General features: G+C 51.8%; 1 protein-coding gene across 1 annotated transcript in view; it reads left to right on the top strand.

Annotated features, from left to right (window-relative positions):
- DSCAM (DS cell adhesion molecule) overlaps window positions 1-19,558 on the top strand; it is a 590,499-nt gene that overhangs the window by 563,791 nt on the left and 7,150 nt on the right. Inside the window, exons 30-32 of the mRNA XM_039857643.1 lie at window positions 964-1,113; window positions 8,806-9,003; window positions 10,465-10,767. Of these exons, the coding sequence (XP_039713577.1) occupies window positions 964-1,113; window positions 8,806-9,003; window positions 10,465-10,767 (651 nt within the window). The remainder of the gene's footprint in view (window positions 1-963; window positions 1,114-8,805; window positions 9,004-10,464; window positions 10,768-19,558) is intronic.

The raw sequence follows: 19,558 nt of genomic DNA, 5'->3' as shown, positions 1-19,558 counted from the left end.
CTTTCCTGCCAGAGCCTGAGTAATTGGATTTGGTGAGGTTCGTTCTGTTCAGAGCCTTTTTTGGGCACAGAAGTCTAGCTGTATTGTTGATGACTTTTCCAGCACCGTTCTGTGTCAAGGCACGCTGCAGGGTGGCCCTGCTGGCCCATCACCTCGGAGGGACACCATCGCAGGCTGCAGTGCTGGAAAATGTATGAAAAATCTAGATAGCCTAACCGCAGTTTCCTTTGAAGTGAAAAAGCTCTTAAGAAAGGGTGAGAAATATCACAACGAAGTAATGAAAATCTTGAGACCACGCTCCCAGTTCACCTGAACCCAGGCTCCTGCTTCTCAAACCTTCAAGTGCCTACGCCAGTAGGACTTGGGAAATCTGACAAGTGAGTCATTTTGAGAAGTCAATTGAAGGATGCTCTGGAGTAATTAGAGCTCAGAAGAGGCGGGAAGAAAAGGAACGCACCTCAAACCCTTTCAAACGGGGGACTCCGTAAGCCTTTCTCTTGTCTTCCCTGCACCCCCGACCCCCAGACGCTTGCCAGGTTCAGTGTGAGAGCCGGCCCAGGCTAGACCACCGCCATGGCCTCTTCCCATGCTCAGACAGCTCATTTCAGATGGCTCCCAGCACATAAATCCCAAACTCTGTGAAACGGGCAGCTGCAGCAACAAGCCTTCCACATCGATGTCCCCTTGATGAAGAGACCGAGGCCCAGGGAGAGGAGTGACCCTTCTCTGCGGTGGGTCTCTCTCATTCACGCTCCAAAGCTAACCCGCAAGGATAACTTCTGTTTCTAACATTCTAGACCCATTCTAAGACAACACTTGAATTTTTAGCTGTTTTTGTTGCTTTAGATGATGTTGTTATTGTTGCCAACAAGGATAATCCAGGTACTTAGGAGACAGAAGGCCAGAGTGTCATTTAATAGGGGATAAATGCGTGTGGCTCTGTGTGTCCCTGTTGTCCTGCAGATGATCGCTCCACGGTCCTGTTGACGGACGCTGACTTTGGAGAGGCAGCTAAGCAGAAGTCCCTGACGGTGACGCACACGGTCCATTACCAGTCGGTGTCGCAGGCCACCGGGCCCTTGGTGGACGTCTCGGACGCTCGGCCAGGAACGAGTGAGTGGTCCCGCAGCACTTAAGCTGCGTGGGTGAGGTGATGCTGACGGGACATTACCTGCTCTGTCCCTGACTAGAGCTTTGTTCTTCGGTCTAAACTGCTCTTAAAATCATGTCAGGTGGAGCCAATGACTTGGTATGAGTTTGCTTATGATGAAAGTGCTAGAAATATCAAGTCGAGTTCATTTTTTGTACTTAAACGACACAGGAAAAGACGTACCTACTCTGTGCCAGGCCCAAGGTAGAAAGATGGCGTGCTGGCCACCCTCTTGGTCATAGCCCTGTGAGGTGCTGACTCATGTGTTAGATTCCGAAGCTCCCTCTTCACAGCTGAGGAAACTGAGTCTCAAACAGTTAGATAAACAGCCCAACGCTGTCCACATAACGTGCTCTGTAAACAAGACCCTGGGCGACCTGTCTGTCCTCGGCGCTGATGCTTTCGTCTTGAGCACGCCGTTTGATAAAAAGAGAGCTCTGGCTAATCTGGGGATTGTGTTTGGTTTCGTTATTAATATTTGCATCTCTAATATATGGAAATTAATTTCCGTGATGAAATTAAACCCCCTAATAGGTATCTAGAGCTTATTAATTAGATAGTCTTGTTCCTTCATAATTAAAATTGTTCCTAAATCTCTTTAAAGGCTGAGAAATTGATATCCCAATTATTATCTTTTTTGGAAGCTTTGATGTCTAGCTTTTAGATCTCTAACTATCTGCAAAAATTTACTTCAAGTGTTATAATTAGAAAAATAACGTTAACAGCTATTTTCATAATTTCTCACTCGGAAGGCATTTGCATGAGCTTCATGAAGCAAACTGGTCGATTCCTAACTAACATTGCGATAAGCAGGAAAACAGTTTTGACAGTTCCTGAGATTCCCTGGAAAACTCGTTTTCGAGAACACGCCAAAGAAGCCTTATTTCTCCCTTCTGCCGACCCTTCCCTCCTCCCTCCTTTGATGACGTCAGTACGTCCTGAACACCAGTTGGACGTGAGTGAGAACTAGCTCTGCCAAGGGGCGTGTGTGAGCGAGCACCTTGCTCTTAACAGTTGCTTCAGGGTCTCACGTCCTCCCCAGGGCTGGCTTTTCCATCGTAATCCGCCTGCTCCTGCTTCTGGCCACCTGGGGACCACACCAGTGGCTTTCTGAGCCACCTGTCACAGTTAAACCAGGGCGATGTTATCGCTCCCGGGGGACTTAGATCCGTGGGTCCTGGACTTCTGCCTTTCTTGTCGCAGTCAACGTGCAAGTCAGTGGAGACTTCAGCAGGAGAAGAAGACAGAGGCGGAGGACACAGGCCTCAGGGAGTGGCTCCCAGGCTTCGGCGTGCGGCAGAATCACCCAGAGCCCCTGTGCCCGTCACAGGGCTCCACTCCCGAGCCCCCACCCCCTGCATCGGAACGGACACCCCGGGTGATTCCGACGCTGGCGGTCAGGAGCCTGCTGGCGGGGAGGCTCCCTCCGCGTGAGTCCTGCGTCGTCTGCGCCGTGCTCTTGGTACAGCAGGGCAGGGTCCCTCCAGCTTGCCGTGCTCGCGGCACAGCAGTTCCGTGTGCGTTTCCACTTCCCTTTCCATTATAGCGGGCGGAGAAATGCACACAGCCTAGTGGCGACCAGTCGAGATGGGAGAGGAGGCCATGAAGCCAGAACACTGGGGACCTCCGACCGCATGATCGGCCCCAGAATAATGGGAACGTTGACTCGATGACATTGAAAGTAACAACAGAGACGTGAATCTGAGTCACAAGCAGAAAGTCTAACTGGTGAGGAGTGAGGGGCAGGAGGAGGCGCACGGGAGAGGTGTGTCCCTGCCTCCCGTGGCTGTAGCGTTGTAAGCAGGTCAGGGAGCTTTAAGAGTTTGTTCATCCGGACTCAGAGTGATTTGCCAAAATGTTAACTTTCCACGTGGCCCAGTGCTCGGTGACGGGGTTATGTCATAAGATGCAAAAGACATTCGTTTTGTTCCAGTGGAGGAAGTTAGACGTCAAACGAGGACCTAATGCGTTGTTCATTTATAACACGTACTAGGGAAAAATAGGGCAGAAGGACGCTATGGGGAGACAGCAGGGGTGTGGGCTCACTGGTGGGACCCACTTCGGGCTGAGTCCTTTGGGAAGTCCTCCACTGAGGGAGGGGGAGGCCTGGTCCGGATCTGGGTCACAGCCAGGAGAGGCCTGCCCGGCAGGGGGACAGGAAGGACAGCCCCTGGGGAATGTGTAGGACAGAAGCGGTGAGTGACGGGGGAGGCAGGAGCTACAGGATGAGCCAGAGAAGCAGCTGGCTGGTCCCGTAGGGCCCCGCAGGCCAGCGTCACACATCTGCATTGCACTCTGAGCGTGTTGGGGTTCGCCTGAGGATCACGTTCCGTTGAAATGACTACAGCTTCTAGAATGATGCTTTCGCCATCTGTGATGAGCTTCATTAAGTAATGTTTACAAACATTAGGCAAATCTACTCAAATTCATGCACCAGTCTCCAGTTCTAAAAAATGTATATATTCATTCAGCATCTGCAGAACATTTTCCATTAGTGAAAGACGTTTGGGATGATTTTTCCTCAAATATTTCCCCGAAACCACATCCTGAGGGCGGGACCGAGAACATCCCGTTTTTCATTTAGAAGTAGACACGGCGGGTGACTGTCCCCCAGGGTTGCCACAGGAATCTAAAGCCCAGTTCTCTGGTTGCTTCTTGTTCCACAGAGCTCGTCACCTCTGCCCAGGTGTGACACCTGCACCACCCCTGTCCCCTGGAGCAGGTTCTTCTCACCAGTTAGGCGTATTTTCAGAAATTTATTTATAGTCTATTTTCTCAACTACAAAGGACATTATTGTTCTAGTTATGTTGTTGACAGTGTTGTCATTGTAGAGATTCTTTATTTTTAAGAAGAGCGTCTGAAATCTGTTGTTTGTGCAGCAGACGACAGCGTGCCGGAAGCTATGCTTCTAAGCATTTTAGTAGTTTGCCAAAGAGTTGCAACAAATTCTCATTGTGAGGAAGGGAGGGATCACAACAATGTGCTGTCTGTCTCCTTCGGCCTGTGAAAACACATGTCGTGGCTGCGTCACAGCCCTGTCTCCCCCGTCCGTCCGTGGGAGAGGAAACCCTGGAAAGCTGGGACTCTGTTCACGCCCGTACCCCCAGCTCCAGCCATGGGCCCCGACACACAGCAGGCACTTAGCACATACACTGAAAACCCTGACTGACTCAAGTCCTGAAATCAGAGTAAAGGGGACCGAAAAAGGATGTTTGGTATCTTAAGCAGAATTTGGGCAACCATCGTTCCTCTCCCCTTGTTCTTCATTTCCTGAGATACTGATCTGCTGAACGTACGTACCTCCCCCCAGTTAGCGGTGTCCGTTTTAACGTGCACGGTCCCCGCAGCGCGCTTTGCAGACTCTTACCAATGAAATCATTGCCTAGAACTTTAATCATGTTTTTTACTTACAGAACGTGCAAGCGGGTATCGATGCGAAGTCATAAGTCTTAGACTTGACCTGGTTTTTTTGGTCTTATTTACCCAGAAGTCCTGCATTCATTCATTCATTCATTCATCCGTGCAAAGGGCATTTGCCCAGCACCGTGGTGTGTGCAGGGCTGGCCTGGGCAAGGACCGGACACAGCTCCATCCATGTTGGTTCTCCTGATCAGCACTGTTCCGCATCACGGGCATTCTCGAGCGCCTCGTTTGATGATTTGTGATGGGTGTTTTGTTCTGTCAAGCCCTCTGAGTTGAGTTTCTAGCTGTCCTGATGAACCTACCCAACTTCCCGCCACCACCTTCCCCTCTAACAGGACGCGTTCCACCCCTTGCGCAGCGTGTGTCACTAAGGAATCACAGGCTGGGCCCCAAGACTTATTGAGCCCCATCCCCTCCATCCTCAACCTCCTCTCCCCCACCCCACCCCACCCCCCCGCCGCCCCACTGTGTGCCTGTAGCTCTCAAGCATGTGAATCTCAGCCACGTCTCACAAAGGCTCTGCGGGTGGATGAGGTGTCACCACAGCCTTGGAGGGGACAGAAACGGGCACATTCAGTGAGCTCACAGCCAGCGACTAGTAAAACTGGATGGAACTCCAGCCGCCAAACCCCACAGCCCCCGCTCTCAACCCGTCCACGTCACCTTTGAGTAGATACGCTGCTCCGTGAAGAACATCTAGGGACCAGATAGATTTCACATATTCATTAAATAAGAAGAGTTTACAACATGGATCGGATCTTTTTTATTGAGACTAAAATAAATACGGTACTGGACCCGGCACTGCAGAGAAATGCCTGGTGTGGGCGAGGAGCATCCGGCGTATGATAAGCCCTTGATAAATGTTTGTTCATTAAGCGATGGGAATGGTCAGGCCTCCCCTTTCAGCCTCTCTGGGGCAACAGGGACATTCATCGCGAAGAGCAGAGGCCTCAGCATCTACAAGATCGGAAAACCAATAACGGGGAATAAAAACATTACAGCCATGATCTTAGTGCACATGACATGTTTTATAACCCTGTTATCCACAAAATCCTCTCTTATCCCAAATTCAGGATCATTAAAATAATTTGCTTCAATGGGCAGAAGCTTAATTCGGTTCAGACCCGATATTGAAAGGCCAAGAAATATTTATATCACTTACCCTCTAATTCGTTAGCTGTTTAGCAAGCACGATGTTTCATCACTAAGTTGAATTTATGTTAGAATGTCGGGAGCCAAATAAAATACTTTCCGTGCAGGGGCAGTAAACGCCAACATTTATTTGCTTAGTAGATTAGCTGGTGAGATGCACGGAAGAGGCTATGGCGTGGAAGCCAAGCACAGTTTTTACTTTAGCTGCTCTCTCAGGAGCTACCATACAGAAGAGTTCAAGTACAAAACAGCTCCAAAAACCTGATTGTTTAAAAAAATGTGTCAACTACCCAAGTATTCTACATACTGAGGCGATTTTGCCCAAAGCAGAACGGAACTGCGCCCCGTGGATCAAGGAAAGTAATATCATGACCTATATTTCCAACATTATCATGCCACTGATAAGACTGCCCTCACCTAGGAAGAAAAAAAAAAAAGGATAATGAACCCAATTAACTTGAAAAGAGTTCTGACTTTGAGTAGAAGCTGACACGTGCATCCTGAAAATGGAACTTTCCACGTGGGGTGACCTCATTGAGAAAGGGGCTCTTGGAGTGAAGCTCTCTGCCCCACCATTGGTGGGCAGATAGGAAGAAACGCAGGTGAGGGTTTGGGGGGTTTAGGCAATTGTGCCCTTGAAATGGCACTGTTAAGCTGACCTCCCCCGCCCCCCACAGACACCCATACCAGAAATAAACCTGACCTACAGCTGTATTTGCAAGAAACTTGGAGAAGAATAAAAATGAGAACCCTCAAAATTTATGTAAGGGCCTGGGTAATTTTCTGGAAAAGATTCATTAGCATTTAAATAACAAGCTCCACTTATTTAAGCTCCACTTATCAAGTCAATAGTGCCTGGAAGACATCTAGCCTCCTACCCATGAGAATGTTTTTCTGTCTCTTTGAGAGCCGCACTCCCAGCATTTCTGTGGAGAAACACAATTATCATTCATACCTTGCTGTCCAGAGAGCTTGGTGATGCGAGCATAACTCATCTACATTCTAATCAAGGCAAAAAAAAAAAAAGTTCCAATAAATCCTCTGCAGAATTTTGCAAGTAAGGGATGAAATGTGTCTTAAAATCAATGCCCCGGAGAATATGCAGCAAGATGGAGCATTTTGATGACCCAGGAAATCTTAAAATTTATCGATTTAGCTGCCGTCTTAATGCTTCTTTCCAGCATTGTAGAATGATGGATTAGGTTCAAAGTCCAATAACTTGCAAAGCAGAAAATTCTCCATTTAAAAATAAAGTCGTTTCGCCACTTTCTGCCTCCCGTGACCCATCACGGAATTGTAAATGAGCCAGTGTCATGTGGACATCGTATCAGAACACTTCAGTGTCCAGGCTGAGGACACATGGTCGACTAATGGACACCCTCTGAACCAAAAGGTGAATTCCTGGCCTCCATTTTTATCACTTAATAGCAGTGTCCCTTCTCTCTGAGCTTCCACTGTCTCATCCATGAAGTGACCCTGGGCTCTCTGTACTAGTCCAGGGACCTATGTGTGCCAGGGGTCAGACTGTGCAGATGGAGCTCAGGATGAGCAGCCAGCCCCTGCCCTGGAGGGACGTGCAGGCTCCCAGGGAACGTAAACGAGTCCGTGTGATATCACCACAGGCGGCCCTCTGGTTCTGTTCTTTCAATACTGCCACCGTGGTGGTGAACAGCAAGCACAGACCGCCGCGTCTGGAGGCGGCCGGGCCATGTCGAGAGATGACTGTGTAGATATTCTCTTGGAGAAGCAGAGAATTCAAAGGTGGACAAGGCCCGTGCAGGATCTTATGCGGCCCTCAGGCCGGAGTCCCAGAAAAACTACCGCGGGCGACAGAGCCCCAGAAAGGCAGTGCTCATCACGTGTCCCTTGCTGAGGTCCCCTGGCTGTGGTCCACCCAGTGCCCGATGGTCGCTGCCATTGGAGCGTCTGTGCTTCTTAGCTCACCAAAGACTTGAGCTAAGACCTTGGTCCACCTCGCCGACTCGCTGCCTTTGGTTCTGGGTTTAGAGAACATGAAGCCATCTGGCAGCGGGTTACACGGGTGTAAATCTCCACCCTGGACGATGGCAGGCACGGGGAGTCCAGGTGCCCCTGAGCCATTTCTTCTCCTCACCGACTATCCAAGTCTTGTCAAAGTTCAGGCAATTCCGTCAAAGAGAAAAGCTACCCTACGCAAAGGGATGGAAGAGAGTGAGGTCGCAAAGGCCTCGTCCCTCTGCTGGGAGCTTGGATCTTGGCTAATGACAGCACAGCCCGCTCAGGGCCCCCGAGTGAACACGAGGAAGCAGAACCGCGACACCCTGCTGCGACAGCCGCCCACAAACCCGCGGCCCGGAACAGAACCTTAGGGCCACGGTCTAGAGGCCGCAGTCAAGGTGAGACGGATGACGCCCTCTCTGGAGCCTGCAGGGGAGGGACCTTCCACCCCCTGCTTTCTGGGAGTGGCAGAGGGTCCCCGACATTCCTTGGCTTACAGCTGCGGTGCTCCCGCCCCTGCCTCTGTCATCCCGTGGCCGCCTCCCCTCCTGCATCGTCTCGTCTCATAGGACAGCGGGCGGGCCGGATTCAGGGCCACCCTTCTCCAGTACGACCTCATTTTAACTAGTTACAATGATCCTATTTCCAAGTAAGACCCCATTCGGAGGTGCAGGGGTCTGAGGTGGACATACCTTTCGGGGAGACACAATTCAACCCGTGGCAACACCCCAGGGCAGGAGAGCTGCAGCGAGGAAGCGCGTTGGAGCGTTGCTGGCTGCGCTCCCCGCATGGCGAAGGCGGCCATCCCGGGAAGTGTAATGGTGTGTGTCAGGTCACGAAACCTAAGAGCTGAGAGCGAGGCTCGGATTCCCGGCTCCTGAGTCCCGTTCGAATGTTCTTTCCCCTGCGGGGTTTATGTAAATGCTTGAGTATCACGTCAATGTCTCAGACCATGAGTAGAGATAGTCAGGGAGAGCTTCCTGGAGGCACGCGCCCTGCAGGATGGGTCGTCGCTGGGTTGGGAGCACCACACCCAACACCTTGACCGCAACCGACCACACTCCTCCAGAGTAAGACAGATGTTGTCCTTGGCTCTTCCCAGACCCCACCACCAGGAGGAATGCGAAGGCCGGGCCCACGGCGAGAAACCGGTATGCCAGCCAGTGGACCCTCAACAGACCGCACCCCACCATTTCAGCACACACCCTCACCACGGACTGGAGGCTGCCGACGCCCAGGGCCGCGGGGTCGATGGACAAAGAGAGTGACAGTTACAGCGTCAGCCCCTCGCAAGACACAGGTAGGGCCTGCGTGCCGCCTCGTCAGCCCTGGGGATGGTCGGGGCCCAAACCATTGGCTTCGCGAGCTCCACTTGCCCCTTTCCAGGTCACTTTCAAGTGGTTAGGACATCTGTCTGACAGGTGCCAGCACAGATGTGCAGCACTGGTGACATCGAGGGCCCAGGGACTTTTTCAAAACGGAACCAAAAGGCATCTGTTTTGCAGGAATCCTGAATCTCAGACTCACGCTGCGCTCTCTCCTTCCTTCCCACCCCACTGAGAGAATCAGACATTTTTAAATTTCCACCCACACAATTGCAATAATTTCTGATTATACTCTGAGGGCGTCTGACCCACTGCCATCTCCGGGATTAAGACGCTGCACTTGAAGTTACATGACAAGGTCAGGGCACCTGCTGTAGGGAACATAGGCCGATACGTGTGATAACTACGCAGGGGTTGATTACAAGGTAAGTCACCTCGTCAATGCCATCAACCAGCAAGATTTCACCCCTGAGAGGCGACAGGGCCTAAGAATAGAGCTGGCTTGCCTCCCCCCTTATATTAAACTTTGAAAAGAAATTATATCTAAACCTAATAGCTGGAGGAAATTTTAATACTCATTTTCTTTTGTTCTGGATGATATACTTCAAAAATAGTATCACCATGTACATTTATTTTTATGGCTGTTATTTCTCTTAGAAGAGTCTCAGAGTTCCACAGAGGTGACTTCAAAACTTTGAAACTAGTGAGCTTAAAATGTAGAGGTTCTGATCAAGGTTCCCTTCTTTCTGTCCTGGTGGTTTGCTAGTCCCCACAAAGGTGGCAGACACAAAGGATGAGTCTCAGGGATCAGAGGCCATTCTGCCCAGTGGCCAATTTCTGTACAGAGCCATAGCTTCCTCTCTAAGGCTCGTCACGTCTCCCTTGGCAGGCTGGGGCTGGAGGGGCTGAGCTGCAGAGTCAGGCAGGTCCTGCCAATCAAAGGATCGGAGCCACAGTTGGCTGTGCAAGTCTCAGCAGGGAGTGGGCACTGCAGGTCGTTTACACCGCCTTCCCAGTTGTTTTAACGAAAAGCAGAGGTTTTATTCTTAATTATTAGTTTAAGTCTACAGTACATCGGCTAGACATTTATGTAGTTTATAAAACGACCCCAATTGCTCTCTCTCCTCTGGCTCTCCGCCTAGCCATTACATTACTGCTAATTTTTTTAAGGCGAGATCATTACCGATTTATGGCAATGTCCCAGGCTGGTGGCATCTGACTACCAGGATTCAGTGGAAACGGAGTTCCCTGAATCCACATCCCTGAGGCTTACGAAGCCAGCTCAAGGTGACAGAAGCAGCCTGTAGACAAAGACTTAGGACTCCTGCCCGGCCGCATAGTGACCTGGGGGCAGTAGCCACAGCCAGAGGGGGCCATTAGCCTGTGCAGACCTCAGTGACCATCCCCCGTTCCGCATGCTCTGTCTCACGGCCCAGATCGCGCACGGAGCAGCATGGTCTCCACAGAAAGTGCCTCTTCCACCTACGAAGAACTGGCCAGGGCCTACGAGCACGCCAAGATGGAGGAGCAGCTGAGGCATGCCAAGTTCACCATCACCGAGTGCTTCATCTCAGACACTTCGTCCGAGCAGTTGACGGCAGGGACAAATGAATACACGGACAGCCTGACCTCCAGCACCCCTTCAGAGTCGGGGATCTGCAGGTTCACCGCGTCTCCCCCCAAACCTCAGGATGGAGGGCGAGTGATGAACATGGCGGTCCCAAAGGCGCATCGGCCAGGTAAGGGAGGCAGCGCACCCCGTTGCCTAGGGAACCCCACCTTCCCGAGCCTCACGTGCCCCACCCCCCGAGGGCCCTCCTTGGCATGTGCCCGGGGCGTTCCGCGTGGGGGCCGCCACGTAGCGAGCCACCCCGAAGCTTCTGGCCTAACGGCCACCATCACCTGTCCGTGAATCTGAATTTGGTCACGGCATCATGGGGACAGCCCATCTCTGTCTGGAGTGTCCGACGGGCAGGCTCAGCCACGGCTGGAGGAGCCACCTCGGGAGAGAGTCGGTGCTGGCCGGGTCCTGGGTAGCCTCCTCCATGAGGTGGCTTGGGTTTCCCCACATCCTGGGGACTCTGCTCTAAGGGCCAGTGTCCCAAGAGACACACCGTAGAAATAGCCGGTTTCCTAAGGCTGGGCCCGGAGACTGACACGTCTCTTCTGCCACATTTGTGGTTCATGCAGTCGCCGAGCCCACGGGTCCCAGATTCTAGAGAGGGAGACCCCCACCGCTGGGCGAGAGGCGTGTCAAAGACGGGGGGCTGTGGAAAGCCGTATCACGGTGCACCAGCGTGGGGCTTGGGTTACTGAGTTACCCAGCGGGACAGTGACAGGCTCATGTTACGTCCGCTGTAGTTTGGTCTCTGCCTTGAGCATGTGACAGTGGTCTAGGCTTGTGGGTGGAGCTGCGAACTCTTCAGGCCTGCAGAGTCTGGCAGGTCACGTAAATGAGTGAAGAGAATATGGACAAGGGTCAAATAGCATGAGGACGTGGACAGTTCCAGAGTTCAGTGACGGCCTGGAGCAAAATGACCCTGGCGAGCTCCCACCAACTGATCGCAAGTAGAAACGGACCCAGTATGAGCCAGATTCTCAGGAGAGACCGGAAACCTTGGTTTTGTAGGACACTCAACAGGTTTTAAGTGTTGGCTAAGATACTTGCAAACCATTGTGTGGGGCAAAACACATCCGTAAACTGAAGCCAAACCGTGGAGCCAGTGTAGTTATTCTCTGAAAAATCACTTTTTTTACCCTGAAATAGCTGCCTGTAGACTTTCTTTCGTAGACTGACCTGTTCCTTCTTGTTGAATCGAGTTTTATTTCTCTTTTTCTCATTTTCTGAACTGGTTCTATTTCAAAAATTTATGTTCACTTTTAAATTACTGTGATTCCCTTGGGCTTTATGGCATAAGGCCCAGCTGAAATGAGCCTTATAAATGCATAAAAATATATAAAATAGGAATTGTCTGTACAGCAGCTAATCTTGCAGAGCCAAGACCCATGCCAGCAGACAATGAAGAATGTTGGCTTCGTTTATTTTTATTCTGCTACCTCCTCGGGGAGACGACGAGATGTTATTTATGGGTGTTTTTATTTCAAGTAGTTTTTTGTTATTGACATTTATGTGCAAGGCAAATGAAGGAAAACGTAGGACAAACAGCGCAGCTTCCTGCGTCTGTCCAGCCTGAGGGCGAGGAAGACAGGAGAGGGGAAAGCGCCCCTGTGGGCATGCGCTGGCTTTGCCAGGCCTCTGCAGACCGACGCAGGGGCTGCGTCTGTGCAGCGGGCGAGGCACTGCTACCCGGCTCGGGCTCACGGCGGGACGCGCGGAGAAGCCAGCACTGTGGCCTCAGCCTCGAATAAAAGACAAAAGCTGTTACTACAAGGTCCACCAGCAAGGAGACAGGAGGCAAGGCTCAGCTCTGTCTCCCAGATGCAGGGTTCCCGCAGGACGGAAGGGGCTTCAGCACCTGCCCTTCCTGGACAGCGTCGGGAAGCTTCCAGCCTTCGGGTTCCAGTCATGGGACACCGGTCCTTTGGTTCCGCTGGGGGTAGGGAGCAGTTAAGGGATCATAACCATTTCTCATGAGTGGTGTATCCAAGGTTTAAACTCTGGTTCTGGACTGGACCGGGTCGAGCGGGTTCTGCGGTTACAACGCTGGTGCCTGCGTGTGGGTCTGTGTGAGGCGGACGAACACGTGTGGTACAGCGGCCCGCGGCTGTGTGTGTCGTCGCCTTGTTGACCGCGTTGTCAGACCCCCAGAGACTCCAGTGCTGGCCTCCAGATGTGCTGCCGGCTCCCTCCGCTTGGTCCTTCGTTTGTCTGTTGTCCTCGAATGGCCACTGACGTCCTGGAAAGCACCCGCCTCCTTTGCGTTCACCCAGTTCAGAACCTTCCGCTTCTACCCGAGGTCCGTGGCCACCGTTTCTCCTTCCTAAAGTGAGCTCCTGGGTTCCACGACCGTCCTATCTGTGCAGGCCTCAAGTTAAGCAGAGCCTTGAGTTGCCTTCTGATGACTTGATCATATAGTAGGATTAATGTTAAAAAAAAGTTTGAACTTTTTCATGGCGTTGTTGCCTGGATGGAGCAGAGCGATGGAAAGATCACAACTCAGTAAGGTACTGGCATCTTAACACACTATCTAGACTATAGCGATTTTGTCACCTTAGGTACGATTGTTTTAAGTCCACAAACTTTGTCTCACACACAATGACCATATTGTCAATGACCATTGGAGATGCTTTTTAGAAGAAAATATTTCATTTTTCAGGAAGCCTCTAGTTGTATTGTAATACAACTAAATTCAACACTGGGCATGAAACCCAAGATTACAATTTATTTTTCTGCTGACTGGAGGCTGTGTCAGAATTAGCAGTTCCCTGGGCTGTGCGCTGTGCTCCGTCGTGGTTGTAGGTGTGTCAGTCAGTGCGTGTCTCTGGGTAGTCATTGAAAGCTCTACATATCTTCTCGCCATAAGTTCCTCTTTTTTGATGATTTTTTTTTTTTTTTGCCCCCATAACAATCCCAGGCTTTTAAATGCTCTACAAATCAGGATCAAATTCAACGAACTTGTCCAAATTGTGGCTGCAGGAAGATAGAAAATGCGTCTTATATTTCTCTCCTAGCATCTAGCAGATATCTGGCAGCAGAGTGACTGTTCGAAAAACATTTTTAAATGATCTAGAGGAATTGAACACATACTCCTAACGTTGTGCCTGGCATAGATAGTAGGTGCTTAGTAGACATGATCGAATGAACGAATATATCACGGCTGTGACAATGACATGAATGGCCCGTTGGTTAGAATATCACCATTGTTCAAAGTCACTAGTAAATACCAGAGGACATTGAAGTGCGCTTCACCTTCCGGTCCAGCTTTAAACAAGGTGGTTTGTTTTCTGTTGTAGCTCTTAGCGACTCGAAAGGAAACCTCTTTTTCGGATAAAAGGAAGCTCCTCATGGAATGTGAACAGCTCACACGTGAGGCAGGCATCAGAACCAACTTTAGATGTTTAATAATATCTGGATTTGGGGTTTGCTGCATGTTTAGGACTTGAATATTTTAAATAAAATGCCATGAGTATAATCATTTTTTTCTTTTCAATAAGGGATGGTTTTTTCCATCTTTAAAAACATAAAACGCAGCAAGAAAACAAACTCTGCTCCTCTAAGACGTGGCTGGAAAGCTTAAAGGCCCCTTCACCTTGGTAAAGGTGGCCCCAGGCACATCGATCGCAGGATCTGGTCTTGGTTTCAGGTGCATCTTGAGCCAGTTTCCAGCGTTCTTGGATTACTGCTGCTTCTTAATTCATGATGTTTGCCCAGTGCAGTCAAGAGATGCCGTCGCACAAAGCCACTTAAGTCAGTATAAAGCTTCCAGTGTGCAACCTGATACAGCCTGACCTGCTCGCAGCAGAGGGCGCACAGGCCCTTCGGAGCTCAGCTGGCACACACTGGGGTCCCAGCCTTAAGTGTGTGCGTGTCAGCCCTTCTGCGAGGAAAGCAGTTGACCTTTTTCCAACCGGAAACGGCCACTGCCGACAGCCTGTTGGTTCTCTGAATAACCGGTTACGGGAAGCAGTTCTGGGATTTTAATCTCAGGGTGCACCCATGCCGTCCACAGGCTCTCCCGGTGTGGTGTGTGTGTGTGTGTGTGTGTGTGCTGAAGAGAAGGACGTGCAGAGTGAGGTAGGGCCCTGACCCAGAGGATGCGTGACCGTGACCTCTGCTCAGGCCACGCCCCCTGACACAGACCGGCCTCCATCTCAGTTCTCATCGTGATCACGCGGTTTTCCCCTGTGGATTCTCTCATTGGCTCTTGGATCACACTTAGACTCCAGAGATCTTCACTGCCAAGCGGCACCCGCCCCCTCCCCAGCCTCACTCCACTGTGTCTGTCTCGCCAGCTGGGGACCTGAGCTGAGCTCCTGGCAGGTAAACTGGTGCAGACCCCACCTCACGATCCAAGGTGTCACACTCATTCCTCTCAAATAAGTATGTCCCCCGTGCCCCTCTGCCTTGGGTCGGGCAGCGGGGCCACGTGTCTCAGGCTTGCATCTCCCTCTTGTGTTTGGCCATCACTAAAATCAGTTATGGAATTTCCACCATGACTGTTATTCCAAGAGCTGTGGAAAGGGTCTCCTCTCACCACAAGTATCTTTGATGTCTACACGTGCGCACACATGCATGCACCCACATGTACACATGCACACAGGCATGCACATGCACACACACACACACGTGTGTGGACACACATTCACACACCCGCACCATGCCCGTGCACACACACATGCACACTGCTGCCCTGGCCTCCACCTTCTAGACACAGCCCTGCTTCTTCCCTCCAGCCTCTCCGCTTCCTTCTGTTCCCTCGGCATATGTTTGTTGAGTGCCCATTCAATCACCAGCCCTGCTTCCAGAGCTGAGGATACGATGGTAGACAAGACCCCAAAGACCCCACTGTAAAGGCGCTTGTGTCCCTGAGGGAGACAGACTCTAATCACATAAGCAAATAGTCTAGTTTCCGATCATGGGAAGTGCTGGGAGGGAAGACAATCAGGGGGAGGGGATAAAGTCTGGCAGGGATAGTTTGGAGAGCACAATCAGGGAAGCCCCCCTGGAGGCAGTGGACACGAGGATGGATGCGGCAGAGAGAGCGGGGCAGGGATCCTAAGGAGACGGGCCCAGGGGGAGAAAGGACGTACAGCTGGGAGACGGAACGAGCTTGGGAGCGAGAGCTGCCAAACATGCAGACTTGCAAATAGCCCACGAATTTAAGGTTAGGAGGATGCTGGGGCCACTGGCGTCACCTCCACGGAGAGCCCTTCACTCCCCGCTCTGGGCGGACCCAAATATTCATATGTGCTCTGCCTGGCTCCCTCCTAGAAAACCAAACCTCTCTGAGATGCATCTGCAATTTCTTCTTCTTAAGGATCCTCCTGTACTTTTTGTCTGATGTCCCTTGGACACCTAAAGTGATGGAAGGGTCCCAAGCTTGGAACTCGAGGCCCGCTTGCCCTTTGCAACCACCCCCCCAATGCCACCTCTGCTCACAGTGCCCAAGCCCACTCACCTGTGCACGTGCTCTTGCCAAGTTATTACAACTACCGCCACGTGCGTCCCCAAGTCCCCGGCTGTGTGTTCTTTTGCTCTGGCTGCCTCGTCCTGACTTCTGACCCCCATAGACAGCACACTGTTTTCCTGGATGTCTGAGTGGGGCTCAGCTCTGGTTGTTGGGGAGTCCACAGGTTTTGGTAGGTAAGGAGGAGGCCTGACCTGTGATAGTCTGTGTCTTATTGAGCAAGCAGAGGGAAGCTTCTAGATTCCTGTGTTCCCGCTGAGTGAGCAGAAGGAAGCTTCTAGATGCCAGTGCTGGAGATGGCAAACAAAGGCTCGCCACAGTGACTGCATCTGCAGAAAGGCCCCGTTAGAACACAAATACACTACATTCATTTACTCAGCTCGTATTTATGGAACATCATCTCTATAAAAATACTGCACTGGCATCGCCCACAGACATGGAAGTGCTGATATATGAAACCGACTCCTCCTGCAGACCCCGTAGCTTATGAGAATAGTGTGTGGAGCCACCGCCAGCAGAGTCTCGAAGACACCAGACTGATAAACAAGAAGATGAAAGAGATAAGGCAAAACTCCAGCTTAAAGAAGACTGGCTCCTCCCCCGACACACACACCCCCCAGTAAGACGTCACCATGACTCACGCAACCTGAAGGTCCTGGAAACACACAAATAGGTTAGAAGAAAACAAAGACCATTATCATTCCGAGTTGTCCTCTGAGGATACAGCTGGCACCCAGTTCTAATGCAGCCTGTTTCCCAAACTGGGGGGCAGCAAGCCACAAACCCAAGCGATGGAGTCAACCCTCCCAGGTCGGAGGCCCTTGCGTGGCTTCCCACTGCTCTCAGGACAGCACCCTCCGAGGCCCCGAAAGGCTGGTCCCGTCTTCGTCACCAGTCGTGGCCCCTGCTCCCCAGTGTCCAGCTGTCTGTCCTCAACACCACAACTTCCGCTTCCTCTGCCTGCGCTCACCTCATGTCCAGGCTAACTCGGCTGTGGGATGACTCAAGATGCACAGGAGGGGGGTGCTGCCGGCCTCGTGGCTGAGGAACCCAACCAGGGTTCCTCCTCAGCAGTCCCCAGTGTGTGGGTCCCCCTGGGAGCTGTCTGAACCTCAGGGCCCCTTCCCCACTGGGGGCTTCAAAGGCCCTGCTGGCCAGTTCCAAGCTTCCCTAAAAGTTGGGGCAGATTTTCCAATCTTGCTTTTTGTTCAAAAACACTTCAGAAGAATCGCGAGCAGCCAGAAACTCACAGCCCCCTGCCTCATACGTCAGTGTAAATTCTAAAATTCACCAGCGAGGAGGAGGATGGTCGTATCGACAGGCTCTTAAAAATGCATGAGGCCTCTGAAGTCCCAGCCACGACTGGGAGCAGGATTCGTGTGCGTGGACCGCTGATATCAATCTCACATTATTTATTTAGGGATTTTCCTGGTTGCTGTTCTCAGTGAAGATTCATTTACCGAGGGAGATTGGTTTACAAGTTTTCATTACCGTGCCGTGCCATTAATATTAAACTAAATAAGCATTAGATCTCGCCCGCCTCTGGTACGGGCGGACTCCACGCTCCCTCTGTAACTAGCTCTTTGATGCTGAAGTATCATTGCAGATCTGCTCTGTGTGGTTTTGACTGAAATTGCGAAAGCTCAGGTAAGCATTCCGTGCTGCTTGCTTTTGCATTCCTGTCCAGCTCCATGCAAGCATAGGCAGCAAACCTTGTTAGAAGTCGAGGAAAGTTCTTTTTCCTGTGGCCCGGGTGGAGATGTAAGCCCCTGGGCACTCCGAGTCACTTTCATTCCGAGCGAATTTGTCATGGAAGCTCATGCACGCTTCAGAGTCACGGACCAATGAAGAGTTGGGTATGAGGAGGAGAAGGCGTGGAATTTGAGGCTCCCAGAAACACATTTATTTGTCCCAGACTTGTCCCCAAATTCCTTACACAGATATGCTTAACCAGTGTTCACAGGTGAGGCAGTTCAAGCACACAAAGGAGTCTTTTAGACCTAAAGATATCCTCAGAAATCACCGTGCCCTCTTCACCTGACTAAAATGCAAACTATGTAGTGGCAGAGGCAGGATTTGGGCGCAAAGCTCAGAACTCTCCAACTTGTGCAGTTTCCACTGTTCCGAGCTCCCACCCCTCAGGCCAGGTGGGAGAAGGGCCTTCTGGCCACTGTTCCGTGGGGCCCGCCCCGCACTTTGTCCCATGAAGAGCTGAGGCCATAACTCCTTGTGGACCAGTTTAGGCTGAGGAGTACGAGTCCTTCTTCTGATTGAAGTCCATGTTTTTTTGAGCAAAATTAAAAGGAAATAAGTACCCACTTGAAATTATGGCCATCTAAACTGGAGTTTCTCACCGGCACGCTTGATCTCTGAGGTGGGGGCTGTCCTGTGCATCGGAGGGCACCTACAGCATCCGTAGCCTCTGTCACTAGCAGCCAGTAGCTCCCCTCCCCCCCAGCTGTGACAACCCAGAATGTCTTCAGGCATAGCCACGTGCCCCCTGGGGCAAGTCTCCCTTGGCCGAGAGCCACCGATCCAGACTTCAGACATCTTCCCTGACGTGTGCGTGGCGGGCGCAGGCACCGGGCCTGAGGATGGATTCTGGGAGTGCACAGCCGTTAGGGGTTTCCGCATCCATGCGTCCTCGTTCCGCCTCAATGCCGATTGTGCCGTTTTTCTTCAGACTTTTGAGTGTGCGTCTGACTATATCGAGAGTTTCAGGAAGCTCTCTTTCCTGATAGGATGGGGAGTCTCCTGGTTTTGGGCTAAAGCGAGGCAGATTTACGCACCAGCTCTGCTGCAGTCGGGCCGGCCATGGCCCGCAGGCCCGTCGGTGGGGGATGGCAGGCGGAGCACGCACCTGCCGATGGACGAGGGGTTGCCATGGCACCAGTGGGTGAAGCGGTTGGGGCAGAGGGAGAAGTCGCCAGCTCGTTCAGTCTGGACATCGAGAGATATTAGTAGCACCAGGTCCCCAGAGGGCGGTGACAGAAGGATGAGAAAAGGACCAGTGCGCCCCATAATAAGGCACGACGTTGAAATAACGGCTGAACGCCCCTCGTTCCTCGAGGCATGGGTCTAAGCAGTCATGGACTCCAGCCACAGAGGTGAGGGGTGCAGCGTGTGGTATTGGGGGACGCTGCAGGCTGATGAGGCAAAGCGGAGAAGGCCTCTGATGTGGAAACCCCAGGGAGGGCGGCCGCCATTGTCCGGCAAGGGGCAGGGCCCTCCCATCATCGGTGTCTGCGTCACGGCGCCACCGCCCAGGGCCCCGTCCAGCCGCTCGTTGGATTCGGTCCGCCGGCTCCTTTTCCAGCGCCGTTCCCGTTCGTGGATCCTGGTCTCTCGTTTTCGTCTCTCCCTGGTTCTCCGTCTCCAGGTTCTTCCCTCTGCTTCTGTGTGTGTGCATGTGTGTACATGTATGTGTGTGCATGTGTGTACA

Source organism: Pteropus medius, unplaced genomic scaffold, assembly GCF_902729225.1.
Source record: "Pteropus medius unplaced genomic scaffold, Ma_sr-lr_union100, whole genome shotgun sequence".
Taxonomy (NCBI): Eukaryota; Metazoa; Chordata; class Mammalia; order Chiroptera; family Pteropodidae; genus Pteropus; species Pteropus medius.
This window is presented reverse-complemented; position numbering and strand designations above follow the sequence as displayed.